A 21,209-nucleotide genomic window follows, 5' to 3' on the forward strand; every position below is an offset into this window, starting at 1 on the left:
GTTATATTTAGTATAAAAATAAACAAATTTATATCTTATACCTAAACTTTCATATTTGCACAAACATCACTAAAGTTTTTAGCAACACATAAAAATTATATTATTACTGCTTTTTAAAAGTAAAATATATAAATTCATGTAAATATTTAAAGCACCAACATGCTATGCTATGCATGTAAATATGGCGTTAAATATGTAAATACATAAAAATTAAGGTCGTTTGGAATCAAATTTTTTTTTCTATTTTATTTTATTTTATTTTATTAATTTTATTTAAAATAAATTATATTTGATATCTTATAAAATATTTAGTTATTTTTAAAAACACTTAAAATGGCCTTTAGATGATTTAACTGTTTTAAAAAAATTATTTTGCATTTTAAAATCAAACATTAAAAATAAGAAAAAAATGCACTTAATAAATTTGTTAAAAAAAATGATCCCAAACAAGTGATGAAAGTAAAATTTTTTTCCTCTCTTAAAAAAAAAAGGTCACATTGTCAAACTAGTGAAATGAATCTGCACCGTTCAGTCAACGATCTCATCGTGGACGGTGCATATTTACGAATCGCGATAGCCCTTTCAAACCCGATCATGCCCACAAGCAAGTATTAAACAAATCGAAGCGAGCATCTCCGTTCGATCAGAATCATGGACGGCTGAGATCGATCTATATTCTTTTTTTTCTTTTTTATTTGCAGGCTTATGGAATCAAAAGAGGAAGGCGGTCGCTTCGTCGTCTCTCTTCAGTTTCCCCCTTCGGAAGGACGACGGCAGAGGGAGGGAACTCCACCTTTTCTCTTCTTCCTCACCTTTACGAAGTGGAAAAGGAAGTCAGAAGGCGAGAAGAATATGGAATCTTCTCCGGGATGCTTTTCATGTGAGCCGGCGGATGTAACCGTCTCTATAAAGGAGGTGGAGGAGAGAGGAAAGCTATCGCAGGTTGATCCCTTCCTCGTGGAGGCCCTTGAGAATCCTCGTCATCGTCTTACCGGTTTGTTCTTTTGCTTTTTATGTCGTTTGTCCTTCTCCGATTTCTTTAGGTTTCGGCTTTTTAAAAAATTTTGTTCTGTTTGTTGTGGCGGGTGCTGGGGATGTTATTTTTAGGGTTTGTATTTTTCGTGAAGTTGCTTTTTTTGAATTTTTTTTTTATTTTGAAGGCGTAATCGTGGATCCTTCGGTAATTAGGCCTTTTCTGTTGGTTTGATTTTAGCTTTCTAGTTGTTTTTATTTTCCGTGAAATTTTTTGCTTAATTTTGTTCCTGGCGCACCCATCAACCCAGTTTATGATTTTCTTTTTCTGGATCTTAATAGGGAAAATTTAATTGTTTGGTCCAATGTGATTTTTATAAGGGAGATTAGATTAGAATTGTGTATGATTGAGATCTGGAGAGCCTCTTGCATGTTCGTTCTTTTGCCATTAAGTTTGATATATGGTCTTAGACCCCTTCATATGACCTCATGTAATAGTTATATTACTATAATCTTCAATTTTACAATGTACAAACCTACTAACTTCTGATTGTGTTTGCACCTAATTGGTTACGGTATATCCTAATTATTCAACTTGGAGATGTAGTGTTGAACTTTTTGCTTTCCTGTTGTATGCAAACATTTCATATCATGATAAATGATCTTTGTTGTGAAATCAGTAAGAAATCAAGTCTTTATGCTGAATTTTTGAGAAACATTATCTTATCTGCAATCTTCACTCCTTTCGTAGTTACTTGAAATATTGCAATTTGCATTAACAGAAATAAAAGATTGTTACAAGAAAGCTACACCGAGCCACCAAAAATTGGCTCGGCCAAAATCAACAAAGGAAAAAAAGAAAGTGGGAGCTATCCACCTTCATAGCAAAAAATATCCTGTAAGGTCCCATGTGCACAAGCATGTGCGACCAATTTTTTCTTTCTATCCATGTGTTGAAACAAAACTTGCTTAGAAGCAGGCAAAAAGAAAAATCTTCCGCGTGTTGTGGTTTAGCTTTCTATGGCTTGAAAAACTTTTTGATGGAACAAATGGCTCGATGCTCCATGTAAGTGCTGTCCCTGTGTTCAATAGGCTCGCCGGTGGCAAAAAGAACAAGACCTGTTTCATCATGATGAATGATGCCGATGCCAACCATGTGGGAGGGGAGTAAGGCCCCATCCAGTTAAATTTAAGCCATCCCTGATGGAGGGACATTGGTTGGAAGATTGCAACAGTTAGTTAGACTGATTGCTGTCCCATTGCTTAGAAAAATGGAATTTGTAGGTTTCTCTCATGGCTTCCAAACTATTAGATGTGAGAATGGTTGGAGTGCCGAACATCTTACCGTGCTTCTTAGCACTACGGGCTCTCCAATATTGGTAAACGAACTTGCAACAGACAAAGAGAAGCCCAACCATGTTGTTTTCCGAAGAAGAAATGCCTTCAATACTTGGGGTTTGGGGTTTTCCTAGAATCCGAAAGAAGGTTATTTCAACATATTAGTGGTAATTATTGAGTAGATTGTCATTATAATGGTTGTTTGTCAATAAATTTTTTGTATTTCGGTGGACAAAAATACCATTCCCAAGATTTAAAATGTGGAATTCATTTGTTTTTTACATCTTCCCCTTTGGGCACTCTTGGATGTAAGCAATCTAGATAAGAAACTATCAACTCCTTCGTAGCATGGAGTTTTGTAGAAGCCTTGTGATGCTCAATTTATTAATTATCTTTTGGATGAACATGGTTGAACATATAGTTATCGAGCTCATGGAAGATTGTTTTGATTGAACTAAAGAGGAGTAGTTCTTTAAACCCACTAAACTTTTGTTAGGGTTGTGACTCTTAAGTTCTTTAGCATCAATGTGCAGTAGGCTTTCAGATATTTTATGGATATGACAGTATTGGTGTTGTGCTTGTGCCACACAGATACTAATGATCATTCCTGATGTTGCTATTAACTAATATTGTGTTCATATATCATATAAATATTATTTATGATTTGATGGATGTAAGAAACATCATAATCACTTTGATGGCCTTCTTGGTTGGTCGCTAATTAACATAATCTTTGTTTTGATCGAAGTGCTAATATTGTGCAATATTGGTGTAGAGATTTATGTGATCATGATTTGATGTTTAATGCACATCTTGAGATGACGAATCAAACAACAATAATCCTCTTGGACCAAAGTCAAACTAGTCTTTGTGAACCCAACTAGTTTTCATTATATTAAGCTAGGCCTTGATTAATCTCTTTGATGTCCTCACCACTATAGGAGCAGCCTCCTTCAGTGGCTGAGGTGATTATTTGTAGTAATTGATGTCTTTTATGACTTATTCTTGAATTGAAAGTTAAGGATATGTTTTTATTGTTGTTGGAGAAGAAATAAAGGCAATAGGCCTATAGGGGAGATCGTTAGCCTCCCTCTACATTGCTTCAACAACTTGGAACAATAAGAAGTAGCCTAACACTCGGGGTGCAATGACATGTAATGACTATAGTAGTGCCTTAGGAGACAACTAATTCCCCAGTTTAATATTAGTATCATTCATATTTGTCGTTAGAGAATTTTGCGCAAAAGTAAAAAAAAAAGTTTAAAATTTTATTACATAGTGCATAGTGATCGAGGAGCTCTTATGAAAATTATGAAATGTTCAATGGAAGGTTAGAAATGCAAGTATTGGATGAGATTAAATTTTAATTTGAAGAACTAAAATTCTTGTTACATGAACGATCAAAGAGAAAAATGATGCAAGATGAGGGAACTATGAAAATTACTTAAAATACACTCTCCTAAGCCCTTCGCTTAATCCTATCATGATTTGCCACCCGTAAGGAGATCCAAAAGGAAACTTCTTTTGATTTAAGCTGTATTTATCTTCATTTAGCATGTTTTAAGAATTGCAATAAGAAAAGTTTCTTATTTACTAGGTTACCCTTATGTAAGATTTGTCTTATCAAATAAGGTTATAAATTGGCCTCTTATTTACTAGTTTTCTATGTTTTTGAATTTTCTTTACTTTGATGAAATTATCAAAGCTAAGGTAATTGACAATTTCTTTGTTTTTAGAACATTTCACGGTTTACAATTATCCTGATAAAAAATTATATTTTCTTAATTGTAGTCAATGTTTTAAAAAGTGTGCTTCTTGAGTAAAGTGAAGCACGCAACACTCGCTTTGCTTTGTTTCGTTGAGGCGCTGGACTTAATTTGCTGTTTTTTTTGTAATTTTTTTATTTTTAATTATTACACCATATTATTAAAAATTGATTGAAATTTTAATTTGCAGGTATACCCCCAATATTTATCTTCAAGTTATGTATTGTACCACATTTTTTTTCTATTTTATATCAAATTTTAAGTCATACTTTATATTTTATAATTGATAATGCATGTATTTATATATTAATAGTTTTGTATGACCTATTAGTGTTTTGGTTGATAAAAGCGTCGCTTCACTCTACTCTTTGCGCTTTAATAACACTATTTTTAGTACTTTTGTGCGGTTAGGATTCACAATATGAAAACTATGAAATGCCAACTATTGCATGGTTATAGTTTTAAAGATTGTTAAAAGTTTAATCATGGTTTAAAATTGCACAATATGAGACCCGTTTTGAGGTTTGTCTAAACATTTCTTTTTTGAAAAATTGGTGATGAGGCTTACGTCTCATTGGGTACTACATTGAGACTTGACCCTCACATAATTTGAAGCTAGCCAAGCCTTAGTTTTGGTGCAACGTACATGATTTGATCATTTTTTCTAAATTAATATAAGTAAAATAATTCTAATAAACATTCTTTGCATAACCACATAATACATTATTGACAGTATAATTAAAATTGTGATTATCAACATAGTAATTATTTAAAAATCTAATAAATAGCTTATTAATTAATTCTGCTTAAATAAAAATAAATTGATTGAGGTTTAAGATAGGATGAATGAGGGAATTAGAAATGCAATTGAAGATGGATGAGGAAGAAAGTAAATTTTTATACTGATGATTCTAATGAATGTTTATTAAGTGATAAGTGTCACGAGACTTTTGAATTTAAAAATTTTCGCATTTATGTTTTTACTTTGATGGATGACAATATGAGTATTAGAGATTAATTTTATTGGGCTATTTATAATTATTATGGTATTATGTCACACATTGATGTTTGTATAACCTTTCATATTGTATGATTTTCAATGTTAACATGCTACTTCCTATTTTGAAAAAAATTACTTTGATCCTATTAGGATGTTAAAATGTTACATTTAACCTATTGATAGGTAAAGTTAAAATATTTCTTCTTACTATATACTTTGTACATAATATAATACTTATTGTTTTGTTCAATTTATTGATTCTGACGCTCAAAATAACTCGAGGCTTATGTCTCACTACACAGATAAAATATCCTCAATATTTAATTGTGCAATTTTAAACTTCGAGCTTAATTCTATCCTATTAGTCATGTAATGGAAAAATGGATCAAATGACAATTGAAAGGTCTTTTTTTATTTTTATTTTTTCACGCGAACACCCAAACACACAACACCACATATTTAAAACCTGAAACCTAAGATCTCTAAAGCTAAAGCTTTCAAACACTAAGCCAAGGTGAATTGGAGATGACATTTGGAAGTTAGATAAAAGACAAAATTTGAAAGAATACATAACAAAATCTGGATGGCAGGCATTTGCTTAAGAAATTCTTTTGAGAGAAATATTTATTAATATCTTCGAACCTAAAACCAAAGTTTTTGCATTTGCTATTAGTATCTTCGAAACTAACACCAAAATTTTTGCATTCAAGGAAATAAGCAAGTCTTCCAATTTGACAAAGATATCTAACTATTGCTAAAAAGATAAGGATTTAATTGGAAATCCAACAACAAAGGACCAATGCACCAGGCTATGTGTTCCTATTATAAAAGACAAGCCTTAAGTTCCATGTATTGTTGGAATTTGTGTTCGTAGAAGAAATCAAAGTGAGACGACAAAAGAAAAATGACATCCTCACCAATAATTTAAAATAATTTCCTGAAGTAGGAGGGGTGACAAAGGTTGATTTGGCATTGACCCTAATGTTGCATGTTTATGCTAGTGATGAAGCTAATGTGGAACCTTTCATCCCAAACTTCAGATTAAATATTATTTTTTATGTGGTCTAGGTGCCAAGCTTACAGAGAAATAATGCACCAGGCAATGTGTTCCTATTATAAAAGACAACTCATAAGTTTTTGTACTGTTGGCTTTTGTGTTCATAGAAGAAACCAAAGTAAGACGACAAGAGAAAGATGACACCCTCAGCAATAATTTAAAATAATTCCTTGAAGTAGAAAGGCTGATTTGGCGTTGGCCCTGATGTTGCATGTATATGCTAGTGAGGAAGCTATGGACTAGCATCTCAATGCTTAACAGCTACTCTGGACTAGCATCTCAATGCATCGCACAATAGTCTCTTCAAGTAGATGGAGAATCTCCATACGAACACACTCTCCTTTCAGATGAGTGCAACCAAATATACTTTCTCTTACACCGAACGGAAACAAGCCAAAATAAAATTCAGTGTTATGCATGAAGCCAACATGTGAGGTTAGAAAAAGTACAAATTGATGTAGAGTGCTAGTTTTAATAAGATTAAAAAGTTTAAAACATAAGAGTTTTATAAATTTTTTAATCCCATCGTAATCTAAAACACTTGTAAGGATTTGATAGTTTTATGTTCACATAAATTAATGTGTGTGTGTGTGTGTGTGTGTGTGTGTGTCTAAAGGGTTATATTTGAGAATACCGCTTGCCATATGTGCTATCCGTCCTCGTGGGGATCGAAATCAGGTCAGAGAAGTCTTACGACTGACAACGCAGCTTCCTACCAACTTGTCATCCAAGGGCACACACACACACACACACACTATATATATATATATATATATATATATATACCATCAATCTAAATTTCCATGGCAAACAAAACCCTTCTTCTCTTTCTCACAACAATACTACTTTTCTCTTTACCTTTGGCCATAACAACAACTACATCAACGGGGAAGACCGACACAGATGAGGCCTTAATTACCAGCGATGATGATAAGCTGCAGGAAGGCTCGGACTCATGGACTTCGTGGGCCAAAGACAAGATATCCGGTGGCCTAGGCATCAAGCATTAACCCACTGAAGACAAGGAGGAGAAGGCAGAGGAAGCCGCCAGCAAGGCGAAGGAAGCAGGGTATGATGCCAAGGACAGCGCTGGTGGCATCGCTTCTGATGTGGGAGCATACATCAAGGAGAAGGCTGGAATTGCTAAGGACTGCCTACAGGGTGCTAAGGATTCAGTCTCAGGAAAGGTGAAGGATACAACATCGGACAGCAAGCCAAACTAAAGATTAGACAAACGACGCTACAGAGAAGACATCTAGTTTTAAGGATGCCACTATTGAGAAAGCAAAAGAAACTGTGGAGGTTGGTAAAGTTAAGGCAGGGAAAACGCAGGAGGCGACTTATGACATGACCGGGAATGCGGCGAGCAAGGTGAAGGAGGGATATGAAGCTGCGAAGGATAAGGCTACGGAGAAGTTGGATGCGGCTAAGGATACACTTTTGTCCAATTATGAGGCTGCGAAGGAGAAGGTCACGAGGAGCTATGATTTTTCTGAGTGGTTGGTGTTTAGCTTGTTTGGCTTTTTTTTTTAGTTTGGTGTTTTAGAGTTGTGCTTACAAATGAAGAAGCGATTAAATGATGTTGTACGCAGATGTAACTTATGCATTTATGGTTGATTAAAGGGTAAAACTATTAGTTCAGAGGCTCTTTTTGCATGTGCGTTAATGATTAATGATATTCATGAATTATTTGATCATATATATATATTTATATTTATACATACATACATACATACATACATATAAAGTTAGAGAGCTCCATAGGGAATTTTATTGCTCCAGTAAAAAGTTATACATAGGGGATATCAATCCTCTACACCAACACCATACAACTCACACTAGAACTAAAAACCTATGGATCAACTTTCCCACTAAAATACAACTCACACCTACACACAGGAGGCAAAATAACAAAAGAATAAAGTAGTAGTTCTAATATAAGTTATCTCAGAGAGGTCTCCTTTGAGGAGTATATTAAGTGTGGTAGGGGGTGAAGAATCAATTAGACCTCCATCTAAACGAGCACCTTTGTTTGCGAGCCAATGAGTTGGGGAGTTACCTTCCTTGTGAATGAAACTCCACATCACATGCATCTCTTTGACCTGCATTAAGATTCTTCTAATCAAATGTAAAAGGTTCCAAAGGGGATTAAGTTCAACATTAAAGTATTTTAAAAACACAAAACAAACAGTTTCAAATTGAATTATGTACATTTGAAAGCAGCAACAATCTTAGCCACCAGGAGGATAGCTTATAGTTCTGACTCCACAGGAGAGGCCATCTGCACAGAAGGAGCAAAATAGCATATACAACTACCTAATTCTTCTCTAAACACCCCACCCGCCCCAACATATTTTTGGGACCAAAAGCCTTCAACATTTACTTTCTTCCACAGGTTTGGAGGATTGAACCACAAGATGTGGGTTGTAAATGCAAATCTTGTTCACTGCATAGCTTTTATAGTATCAGTATCAAGTCTCTTGTCGGAAAAGAAACATTGTTATCACCATATTTAAAGATTTTATAAATGTAATTAGCTGTCTTGGCAGCCACAGATATAGGATTTGCCAACCAGTTCCTGTGTTTAATTGAAGTTCTAGCCATCCAAATGAACCAACAAATAATGTCAGTAAGCAAATCAAAAAGATGTTTAGGCTTCACATTCCAAAGCATTCCTCCATATTCTTCCCACCAGGGTCAGTCCTGCCCAAACAGAAAGTAAGAGATATATGATTCCAAACAGATTTAGTGAATCAGCAGTAAAAGAACAAACGATTAGCATTCTCCTCTTCCTATTTGCATAAACAATATTGTGATGGGACAAGTAAACCCTTTAATTTGAGAATATCATCGACGGGAAGTGATGGGGAATATAATCTTTACAAAAAGAATGACATTGAGGGGTAATATGTTTATTGCAAGTAGCTTTTCCCCAATCAACAATCCTCCAAGAAAATAAATTATAGTAAATGTTTATAGTGAGAGAGAGTTCTGGTAGACCTCAGGATGAGTTAATCCTTTATGTTGGTGTCTATGGGGATTTTGGAAATGGCCAAGGCACGAACATCACCCACAGTCTCCTTCAACAACTCCAGATTCGACTGGTTGTTATACCACCAATGAGCTACCAACTCACACCTTTGCTATTCTTGTCAACATGTGAGAAGTCCTACAAACACCGAACATCATGCCAAAAGGAGGTTTTCCCATTTCCAAGATTCCAATAGATCAACCCCTTAGCCTAATTTTTAACTTCAATCATAACTTTCCAAACTTTAGAATCGCCCACATTATAGCTAGCATTTACAGGATGTTTCCCCTTGCAATATTTTTGAGAGATAAAGCTCGCACAAAGAGAATTACCAACCCGAAATTTAAGCCATAGTTTAACTGCATTTATTTTAACACAGTGATGAAATCCCTGAAGCCTTGTCCCCCTGCAGAAACAAGTTTGCACAATATATTCCAAGCTGCCCCATGCCTTCTATTTTTCTCCCCACCCCATGAGAACTTGTAAACATAGTTCTAGCATATGTTGAGTGCTTTTTTTCATATGAGAACTTGAAGAGTATAGAGAGGAATAGAGTTAAGCGTGCTTTTGAAGAGAATAATCTTTCCCCCAAAAGAAAGGAAAGAGTTTCCAATCCATCATCTTAGCTTTGATATTCTGAACAGCACCATCAAATTGAGTTTGAGGAACACACCCCTTAAGCAAGTTCACCCTAAGGTAATTAATTGGAAGCTTGGAGGTTGCAAAACCTGTTAAAGATTTTATTCAGCTGATGAAAGATGTACCCATGTGCATGAAAATCTGACATTTCTCTTTATTGAATAACATACCTGAGTTGTCTTGAAACATAGAAAGTAATTTGTGTTTCTTCCTCACTGAATTCTTTGAAGCATTTGCAAAAATTATAACATCATCAGCATGTGCCAAATGGGCAATCACTATTTTAGCTCTGTTATGGAATTGTATATATTGGTATGTGCATTTTAAATGATTCAGTATAATAGAAAAATAATCAAATGCTAAAATAAAGAGTGCAAGGAAAACAGGATCTCCCTGCTTGATTTCTCTAACTGATGAGAAACAACCAAAAGTTTTACCATTGACCAACACAGAGTATTGGTGACATTTCAGCCATCTAGTGATGATATGAATGAAATCCTCACCGAACCCTCTTGCCTGAAGCACTCTAGTGATAAAATTCCAGCTTATAGTATCATAGGCCTTCTTCAGATCCAATTTAAAATCAGATTCCCACCTCTGCATTTCCTGTCTAGTTCATCAACAAGCTCTTGGGCCAAAATGATGCTATCAGTAATAACCCTCCCTTTGGTAAATGCTGATTGGTTAGGAGATATGTTATCATTGAGGATAGATTTCACACGAGCTACAAAGATGTTGCTATGATTTTAGAAACCACATAGGTCAAGCAAATGAGTCGAAAATGATCCCAAGTTGACTTGATAGTGTTTTTAGGAATCAGTATGATGGTGGAGTACAAATAGCTACCGGGTCAACCCCCTTGAAGAAACATCGTATGGCATCAATGACATCCATGTTAATGATCTTCCAACAATTTTTATAAAATTTGGCTGTGAATCCATTAGAGCCAGTTCTTGTTATCATCAATACTATTCAAAGCTTCTAGTATTTCCTCCTCATCAGGTATTTTGGTTAAATTTGAATTAACATTATAGATTTTACCTTCTGCTTAGCTAAAAGCTCTATCTTAATTGGCAAACAATCTCCACCACCATTGAAAAGCTTGGAGGAGAAATTGGCTGCATTTTCACCAATTTCCTCCTGATCTGATAACCAATCTCCATTCTCATTTTTTATTTTAAGGATAGTGTTAAAAGACTTTCTACTTCTAATACAAGCATGAAAATATTTGGAATTCCTATCTTCTTCCTTGAAATGGACCTCCTTAGCTTTATGTCTGAGAAAATCCTCCTCCCACTTAACTGTTTGCATTAGGTTTTGTTGAGCTAGTATCAAATCAAATCCAGAGCTATCCTCCTCTTGTCATCCTCTAATCTTTGTGGACATTCCCGAACTCTTTCCAATTTCATTTATTCAGAGCTTTTGTTAAATTTGTATGTAACAACCACAGTCTAGTCTAAGAATTTCCATTAAGCTCATTGTGCTAGTTCTTAACGCACCCCTGAAACCCCATATGATTCAACCAAGAGTTCAAGAATCTGAAGGGTTGTTTACTAGGTTTAGGAAGCAAGGAAATATTAAGTAAAAAAAGGCAGTGATCAGAGCAAATCCTAGAGAAATGATGCACCTTTGATACCTTAAAACAATTTAACCGATTTTGATTAACTAGAATTCTATCTAATCTTTCCCAAACTTTCCCCCTTCTCCAAATAAAATTTAGGTCCAATAAAGCCCAATTCAAATAAACTAGCCTCTAAGATAATATTAGAAATGTCTGTAATCGACTGGGGGTTAGGAGGTTTCCCTCCCTCTTCTCTGAGTTGCAAATGATCATATTGAAATCTGCACCAACTTATCAGTTTTCATTCATGTTTTGACTTAAGTAATTGATTCCAAAGCTCCAACCTAGCTGAGTGTACCGTGTTTGCATGCACAAATGTAGCAAAGCCCTTGATTTTTTCTTCCTCGCATATATATGTAAGAATTGTTCATTTCTAATCACCATCACATCCAGATGCCTTTTATAGAAGAGCCAAATTTTGTTAGAGACATTAGTAATGCAAAGAAAGTGTCTTTATAAGTACCCCAACTTTTCCTCAACAAATGTCACCAAAGGTTCCAAGATAGCCAAATATTATTGACCCTAATTAAATGATTTAATCTATTTAGGGAATTGGGGTCAACAATTCCCCTAATATTCCATATGAGCATGTTAATCATAAGGTGCTCTACATCCCCTAGAAGTCCTAGGGGGTTGGCTAACCTGTCAACATCATAATAATAGTGTTAAGTCCTGTTCTGTGTCTTTATAAGTACCCCAACTTTTCCTCAACAAATGTCACCAAAGGTTCCAAGATAGCCAAATATTATTGACCCTAATTAAATGATTTAATCTATTTAGGGAATTGGGGTCAACAATTCCCCTAATATTCCATATGAGCATGTTAATCATAAGGTGCTCTACATCCCATAGAAGTCCTAGGGGGTTGGCTAACCTGTCAACATCAAAATAATAGTGTTAAGTCCTGTTCTGTGATATTTCTCATTTCCAAGTGTTTGAACTCCTTATTGCCCCGTTTCTTTCTCCTACTTTTCTTTATTTTCCATTCACCTTCCAACTCTATGCTAGCTGTAGAAAGTGTTTTCCATTCACCTTCCAACTCTATGCTAGCTGTAGCAAGTGCCTCCTCCATAGGAGTGGTTTTAGTCTCAACACTAATAACAGGGAGTGATGTATCTTTAGCAGGTACTCCTCCCTACTTCAACCCTGCCCTCTTCAGCTAAAATCAACTCAACAGTAGAAACGGCTTCATCAACAGGTCTCACCTCAATCCTTGCTAGAGGCTTATCAAATTTTTCCCACCCCTTTGTGATAGATGTTACATTCTCCATATTTTGATTCAATTCCTTCTCTTTAGCAACCATTTATTTATTATGTGCATTTATTTCATCCTCATACATGCTAGGGGGAGGTTTTTTAAACTCTGGATGTAAAACATAACAGCTCTCCAATAAATGACGAAACATACAATGATGTGCACAATAGTGAGGGTGTTGCTACACCATCACCTTCTATTAATATCCATTGTGTGCAAAGCCTATCCAAATCTCATCAGCCACATCTTGAGTTATATCTCGTTCAATTAGAATCCTAGCCGCAGATGGCCTAGTCAAGTTGAAGATAGGAATGTCCATTTTCATAGTGCACCCAGATATAGCTCCCAAGGAAAATAGAATTTCATGAGTAAAGAGGTGAAGCTTTAGACTAGGGAATCTGAACCAGATGGGAACGGTAGGAGGCTCGGTTTGGGGGTCAAAATCTACTGACCACTTCAACAATTTCATGCTCTTATTTTCAATTTTAAAGTACTATTTAGTAAAAATCCACGCGTAGTCCTCCCGACTCAATTGAATAAGAATGTGTCTATCATCCAATAGTCCAATTTTTTCGTTCTCCAAGCAATTTTAGGCTATCAAACGCCTTTCTGATAACCTCCATTTTCGGATGACCGTATATGAACTTACCAACCAAAGCGAATTTGCAACTAGCCACAAGATTATTGGTATCGTTCTTAGAGAAACAAAACTGGCTTTCCACTCTTCCGTCCAGCTTTCCACGCAAAAGGCTGTTTAACCACTCCCTCCAATGTGTCATGATACAATTGAGGAAAACTATAGTTCTTGGAGTTCATCGCAACAGAGCCAACAACTACTTCTGCAAAGGACTTATCCATGAAGGAATGAGAATTAGTGGAGGGGAACTTACATCACAAGAAGCCATCAAATCCCCCATTACGCCAAAACCTTAGGAGAGTCACCACGCTAGGATGTACGCTAGTGCACATAGATGCTCGCTAGCGCCTATCCTAGTCTGTGGGCTTTGGGCATGCATGTAGGTGTGTAAACGAGCCGAACATGAGCGAGCTTTGGTTTAGCTTGTGTTCAACTCGTTAAAAAATATCACTGTTCGTGTTCGACTAGTTTACAAAAATTTTGTTCGTGTTCGGCTCGTTTGCTTAGCGAGCATAACACAAACTATTCGCGAACAAAGAGCCATATTGACAACCCTAATCATACAGTCATAGGATGTTAAGGGTAGGATGAGATTTAAATCTTTTTATTTATATTAAAACATCATTTAAATATTATTTAATATAATTTTATTCTATATTTTAAATTAATAATTTTAATTAATAATAAATCATTGTAGTCTTGTAGACAATTTAACTATTTTGAGCCGAACACAAACGAAATTCTTAGTTCCTGTTTTGCTCATTTATATATCGAGTGCAAAAAAAAAAAAAATTGTTCGTGTTTAGCTCGTCTGCTTGGCGAGTGAATCGAACACAGGCTTCTTAATGATCGAAACACGAATTGTTTGCGAACAACGAGTAGTTTTGAATGTCCTACATGCATGGGTGTGCAAGCGCACGCTGTATACAAGCATTTGTTACTATACAGTTGTGTGGACTTGCATGTAGGCATTGTTGGTATACAAACATGTGCCACTGAGACACGTGTGTGTTGCTTGTATGCGGATATGTACACTTATAAAGTGAATAGTATTTTGTTTATTTTAATGAACTAATATATAATTTTTTAGATGTGATTTTGAGTATGTTAAAAATATATTTATTTAATAGTTATTTAAAATTAATTTATATATAATTTCCTCAAAAAACATGCAAGCATATCAAGCGCCTCAAAAGCAAGTCGATTGTGCAACATTCATCTTAGGTACTTTGAATAGCGTGCAAGAAATTTTAATGAAAATTTTATTTAAAATATATAATTATGTATTTTTAATGAGCATTGGAGTAAATTTTATATTGTGAGCAACTCATCATGCAAGTGATTTTCTTATAGACGTCTAACATATACCTAACTTTGTAGGATTTCCAAGCCTCCCTCCAAAGTTTCATTGCTCGTAACTTGCTCAGTTAGTTATATTTCCATTGTCTATTTAGTATCTTACTAGGTGTGCAAATATTGTAATCCATTTAACATAATCTTGATTGATAATAGATTCAATGCACTTGGAAAACTTATTACATATATTAGAATGTATAATTATTTTTCTGTTACAATCAAAATCAAGATGAGGAACCTTGAGCTCATAGGGTTAACAACTTAACATAAATTTGTAATGCCAAATCCCTTTTCAAAAATTTTCTCCGGTTGTTAAATGCTGCATTTGTTTTCATAATGTTTAGTTTTACTCTCTTATTTTTCATAGGTACTGCTTCCATCAAATCTTTAACATAATTACTCCTCAATCAATATTTTCTAGTTCCATTTCCAACATTTTTCTTTCATTACATTAAACTTATTTTAACCTAGGAAGAATTGGGCTTATTGTATAAAAAATGATCTTAATTTATTAGAACTAAGTGAAACTATGACACTAAATAGGACGCAATGGAGAAAAATGATTCTTGTAGCGGACCCCACGTAGTGGGATTAAGACTTTGTTGTTCTTGTTGTTTCTTGAACTCATGATATTTAAATTCATTTAAATACTAGTTTAATTGCATTTTTTATAAAATTTATAGTTTTAGTTTTCATGATAATTTTTTTTAATAGATGGTGATGTTATTAGTAGAATTCAAGTTGGATGGTTGAAGTGGAGGAATGCATCATAACTCGTGTGATAAAAAAGTTTCCCTTAAACTTAAAAGGAAAATTTTATAAGATAGTGGTGAGACCTACAACACTTTATTGCACGAAATGTTGACCTGTAAAAGAGAAGCATAAAATTTAGTTAAGTGTTGCTAAGATGCAAATGCTCAGAAGGATGAGTGGTTTTATGCTAAGAAAGGTAGAGGTAAACCTAAAAAGAGTTGGGCATGTTGTCTAAAAAATAATCTTAAGTTATTATAATTAAATGAAAATCTGTCACTCAATAGCACTCACTGGAGAAAAATGATTCATATAGCCGACCCCATTTAGTGGCATAAAGGTTTGTTGTTGTTGATATTTTTTATTTAATAATGCTTTTATAGCATTTCTCTTTCCATCACATGATTCTATTTAGACATTTCTCCATGTTAAATTTGTAACATTTGCACTAGAATCAATATTCCCAATCTCTTGTATGATAGATCCAAAATGTTTAAGCTATTGTTTGTTAAAACTTTCATCCAAACCTTTTTCACTAAAAGATATTGTTGATGCACGTCACATATTATTGAAATTTTACATTCAAATTATAGAAATTGATGCATTATGTCAACTAATTTATTTAAACTATTGTTAGTTATAATTATTTAAATCAAATGTTATCTTCTAGTTTATCTTGTTGATGCATGGCATTAGAGTTGATAATTATGTCTCGAACTTGAGATTCGCTTGATGCTCACTCGAATTTTAATTAACTAGTCAAAGTCAATTTTCTTTGATCCGGCAATTACTTGGCTAAGTTTGATTCAATTTGAAAGTGACTTGATTCATGTAAACATTGTCATTTATTTATATGTTCTTAGTTAAGGTTGCCCTGTAGGGATTCTAAAAAAATAATTTGTGATGTTAAGAATTTTATTTTTCATGATCTTTATAATAAATTGCATACTAAAGAGTGTGAAAGATATATGTATGAACTAGCCAAACGAAAAGATAAGAAAAGTAAAAAGTGTATTAAAGATAAAAATCAAAAATTATTTTTTTTAGATGAAGATCTTCAATATAATTATGGGAGATATTTTGATGAACTTTTTAATGAAGATTGTGATAATATTATTGATTTTAGTGATCTTTATATCGTAAAAAAATAAAAAAATATATTTTTTATTTCCATCGCCGTATTATTAAAACATAAGTTAAGGATGCTTTAAAGAAAATAAAGTGTGGGACAGCAGTAGGACCTGATGGTATTCTAATAGAAGTATAGAAATGTTTAGTTCTGAGAATTTTTTAGCTTATTAAAAATTTTAATATTATTTTAAAAACTAGAAAGATGCTTGATGAGTTGAAAAAATACTCTATTCCTATTTTTAATAATAAAGTGGATGTACAAGAGCGCAAATTATAAAGGAATTAAGTTAATTTATCATACATTAGTTATGGGAGAGAATAATTGAACAAAGGTCATAATGTGATACAAAAATTTCTCAAAATCAGTTTGGATTATGCTGGGCAAGTCTACTATGGAAGCTATACATTTATTGAGAGGTTTGATGGGAAAATATAGAGAGAATAAGGAGGACCTACATATGATTTTTGTTAATTTAGAAAAAGCTTATGATAAAGTTCCTCAAGAAGTACATTGGAAATTTCTAGAAAAGAAAAATAATAATATTGTTTATATTCAAGTCATTAAAGATATGTATATTAGAGTTGTTCCTTGTGTTCAAACACAAGGATGATTGGTCAAGTATTTTTTTTATTCCAGTTTGGATCATATTGAAACCCGTATTATTTTGTTTTAGTTGTGGATGCTCTTACTGGACATTTACAGAAAGATGTACCTCATTGTAAAATTTTCGCTAATGATATCTTCTTATGGATAAGACCAGAGAGAGTTCAGGAAAAACTTGAATTATGGAGGTCAACATTAGAGTTTAAAGGCTTTCATTTGAGTAAATCTAAAATTGAAAATATGGAATGTAATTTTAGTATTATTAGATCCAGTGGCGTGGTTGTAACAATGTGTGATAAAGTTATTATAATGAGTGAATGTTTTAGATACCTCGGGTTTATTGCTCAAAGTGATGGTTATGTAGATGGGGGTGTTATTAGTAGAATTCAAGTTGGATGCTTGAAGTGGAGGAATGCATCAGGTCTATTGTGTGATAGAAAGGTACCGCTTTGACTTAAAGAAAAAATTCATAAGATGATGGTGAGACCTGCAATGCTTTATGGTGCAGAATGTTGGCCTATAATTGTTGCGACGAGAATGCTCGGGTGGATGAGTAGTTTTAAACTGAGAGATGAAGTGCGAAATGAATATTTCCTTGAAAGGGTTAGAGTAGCTCCAATGTCAGACAAAATTATAGAGTCGCCTTATCACATTAAACATCAACCATCTGATGACCCTGTTAGGAAAGTTGATGTTTTAGATTTGACTTATGTTAAGAAAGGTAGAGGCGAACCTAGAAAAAGTTGGGCATTTCTAAAAAAAATGATCTTAATTTATTAAAATTAAATTAATATATGACACTCAATAGGACACAATGAAGAAAAAAAATTCATGTATCCCACCCCGCTTAGTGGGAAGGCTTGTTGATCTTGTTGTTCTCATACTTCTATACATTTATATGTGTGCCATAAGTATATGTTGTACAAGTATAATTATTTCTTCATACATAATACAAGCTTATATGCATAGATGTAATCATTTAGTACTTTATAAAATATTTTTTTAATTATGAGGCTTGGTTTGAATCAACTCAACTTAACTATATAAATTATTTCAACTTGGTTCGACTAAAAAACATTTTTTCCCTCTTTTGAGTTGAGGTCAATTTACTGGAGCTTGACTCAATACCAGCCTTATACGGTACAAATAACATACGATGTGCCATTTGGCCATTTGTTTAGAGAGAGAGACACACACACACAAACTCCACACAGAGTTCTTCATTATCCACACTAAATGACATTTCCATTTTTTTTTTTCCATTTTCGTAGTTCTTTGGATAGAGTTAAATACATTTTCATTTTTTCATTTTAAGTTAGCTCTTGTTATATTTATCCTTAACACACCTAAGTGGATCAAAGTCTCTAGATATCATACTATTAAATAGAAGTTATAGCCAATGTCATTCATTACAGCATTAGTAATTTGTTGCCTTAATTTTTTTTAGATCAAGCCTACAGTTCATTAAGGTACAAAATCATGCTTACGGGCCAACATGCCTGTAATTTTTTATTTAATCATTTTATTACTTAAATAATTGAGCTATAAAGTATCATTTTATTCTTATTATAGTATTCATGCTATGTTCCCATGGGATTGTGGCAATATTATCCTGAACTAGACATTGTGCTAATTTTATCTTTTTGCCTCAGTGAGGTGGTTTGTTCACTGCAACATGTTTTTTTTTAATTGAATATTTTTTATTAAAAAACAATGAAGAGAATGTTATATGGGTGCAAGCTTGCACAATCCAGTCTGTGTTATGATATTTATGTAGATAGAAGCAAAATGCTAATGAAACATTTTGATGTGAATATAATGTCTGTTCTGTCACTGTGCACCTAGCATTGGAGGATCATGCATTCTAAATGTAGTGAAGAACATGCTTTCTCGATGCTTACACCTCTCATAGAAACCATCCCACTACAATTTTGAGTTAGGAAGTTACTCCCTTTTATTTCCTTCGTTCTGAGCATTGACAGCCCCTTGTTTGAACAATTGTGGTTAGCCTTTGATTGCATATTGAGCATTTTATCTCCAAAAAGATTAATTTGGGCTCTGCTTGTTCTGGACAAATCACGGCGAAAATAGCCGTGTTTGATCTTGTAATTATATTTTAAGTGTTTCCTGTGGCTGTTACTAATAGGATATACAATTTTCAAAATAGAAACATGTGTACAGACCTATTTAGAATTCCCTTCATAACCTTACTGACAAACAGAATAAAAATTATTAGGACTTCCTTTACATCTTGTAATTACATTCTCTTGGCTATTATGCAAACCTACTTTGGCACTCCTTTTACCTCAAAAGAATCATTACAGTTTCTTACTTGGAACTGAAGTGACCTTTAATATATTTTGAAGTTTGATTTTTTTCTTCGGGCATTATCCTTTCCTTTGACACTGATTCATTTCATTCAGACCTTTTTATAATTGAAATTCCTCATGTAATGGTTTTAGTGCACATCTAACTTCTAATGATGAAATGAACTATTTCCATTCCCACTTATCTCTAATTTTATTTTTTTAGATGAACGGTTTAAGCTAACTTTTATTTTTTATTGTTTATCTATAGCATTATCAGAGAAAATGCAAATGTGCGTGTGATAATTTTGTTCTAATGCAATTCTTTGGAGATTATACTAGTCTGAAATATATGTAATAGATGCATAGTATTATCACTTTTTGCTATGATTTTTAAATTTATTTATATATTTATTTATTTTCTGGAGCTGATGATTTATCTTTAATTGTAGTGTTACGGATGGAATTGGATATTCAGAGGTTCATGCAGAATTCTGATCAATGCCAATTTGAATTCCAGCACTTCCCTACTTCTTACCTCAGATGTGCAGCTCACCGTGTAGCTCAACACTATGGACTGCAAACTTCTGTGGTCGAGAATATTGCAGATGGTTCAGGCAGCAGGATTGTAGTAAGGAAAACTCCTGAAAGCAGATATCCTGCCATCTGTTTATCAGATATTCCTACCAAGCAGCCAGAAAATGAGCAATTAGGACAATTTAAGATTGTTATAAGGCCAAAAACTAGCAAAGCTTCCCTGAGAGATATGGAGGGACAAGGGAACCGGATCATTTTTCGCACTGTGGAAAAACGAAAAGAGGATTATGATAAAGCACGGGCCCGCATATTCAATTGCTCTTTCATTGCTGATAATGATCTTGTTGCTGCTGCTGATGGAAGAAGTTCATCGTCAAGTGGAGATGAAAAGGAAACCTACAGAAATGTAACGGAAGAGTTAGAAAGGATGGGCATAAAGGATGCTGCATCCAGAGTTGCCATCTTCAGAGACCGAGAAAAGGACCGCAGCGATCCTGATTATGATAGAAGTTATGATAGGTCTCAGGCAACTCGTTTTTGCAGTTTTTTTAAACACTGGTAAACTTCATCTTGCAATCAAATAAATTGTAATGGTTTAATGCTTTTCAGGTACACTAGGGGATTTGTACCTTGTAATAACTTTCCCGTTGGAGCTCACAATGTTCTTCAGCCTTCTCAAATGCGCTATGATGGAGCTTTCTCTCAGATGGGCTACAGGCCAGTCGACCCTTCAACCCTAAATGTATTTGGTGCTGTTGGATGTAGTCAGGCTTCTCCTAGTGCTGTTTATGTACAATGGCCGACTCCAGCTATGATGTATGCACAGTCCTATGAGCACTTTAGGCACGCAGTATTTCAGGTAAGAACTTGCACTCTTATTGCCTGTAACCAGGATTACAAATTTTGGTTATCTTTGGTTTTTTTATTTTTTATTTTTTTATTTGACGATTCCCTAGTCTCTCGTTGACCTGCAAATTTGTTTTGACTTCTGCTTCATCAGTGTCAAATTTTGAGCGTTAAAATTTTTTATTCGAACAAAATTAATGAATGCAACTTAAGTTTACTTTTCATTTTACTCACGTTCATTTGGTTGGTATAGTTTTTCAACAACGATCATTCCATCTGTAGGCTTATCCTATATATTTGTGACTTTCTTAATCTTCATTCTCTATTTAGCATTATAACCATTACATTCTTTAACTCTTTCCC

The 21,209-nt window shown here is 34.0% G+C and overlaps 1 protein-coding gene across 1 annotated transcript; it reads left to right on the plus strand.

The window, feature by feature from the left end:
- Positions 1–718: 718 nt before the first annotated feature.
- LOC110028593 lies at positions 719–20,859 on the plus strand (the record flags this gene model as incomplete). The annotated part of the gene is given in 3 exon segments (XM_020730500.1): positions 719–994; positions 19,916–20,519; positions 20,610–20,859. Coding segments are annotated over 3 exon segments (996 nt in total), but the record flags the coding sequence as incomplete, so codon positions are not given.
- Positions 20,860–21,209: the final 350 nt, after the last annotated feature.

The sequence above is a fragment of the Phalaenopsis equestris genome, unplaced genomic scaffold, assembly GCF_001263595.1.
Source record: "Phalaenopsis equestris unplaced genomic scaffold, ASM126359v1 Scaffold000516, whole genome shotgun sequence".
Classification (NCBI taxonomy): domain Eukaryota; kingdom Viridiplantae; phylum Streptophyta; class Magnoliopsida; order Asparagales; family Orchidaceae; genus Phalaenopsis; species Phalaenopsis equestris.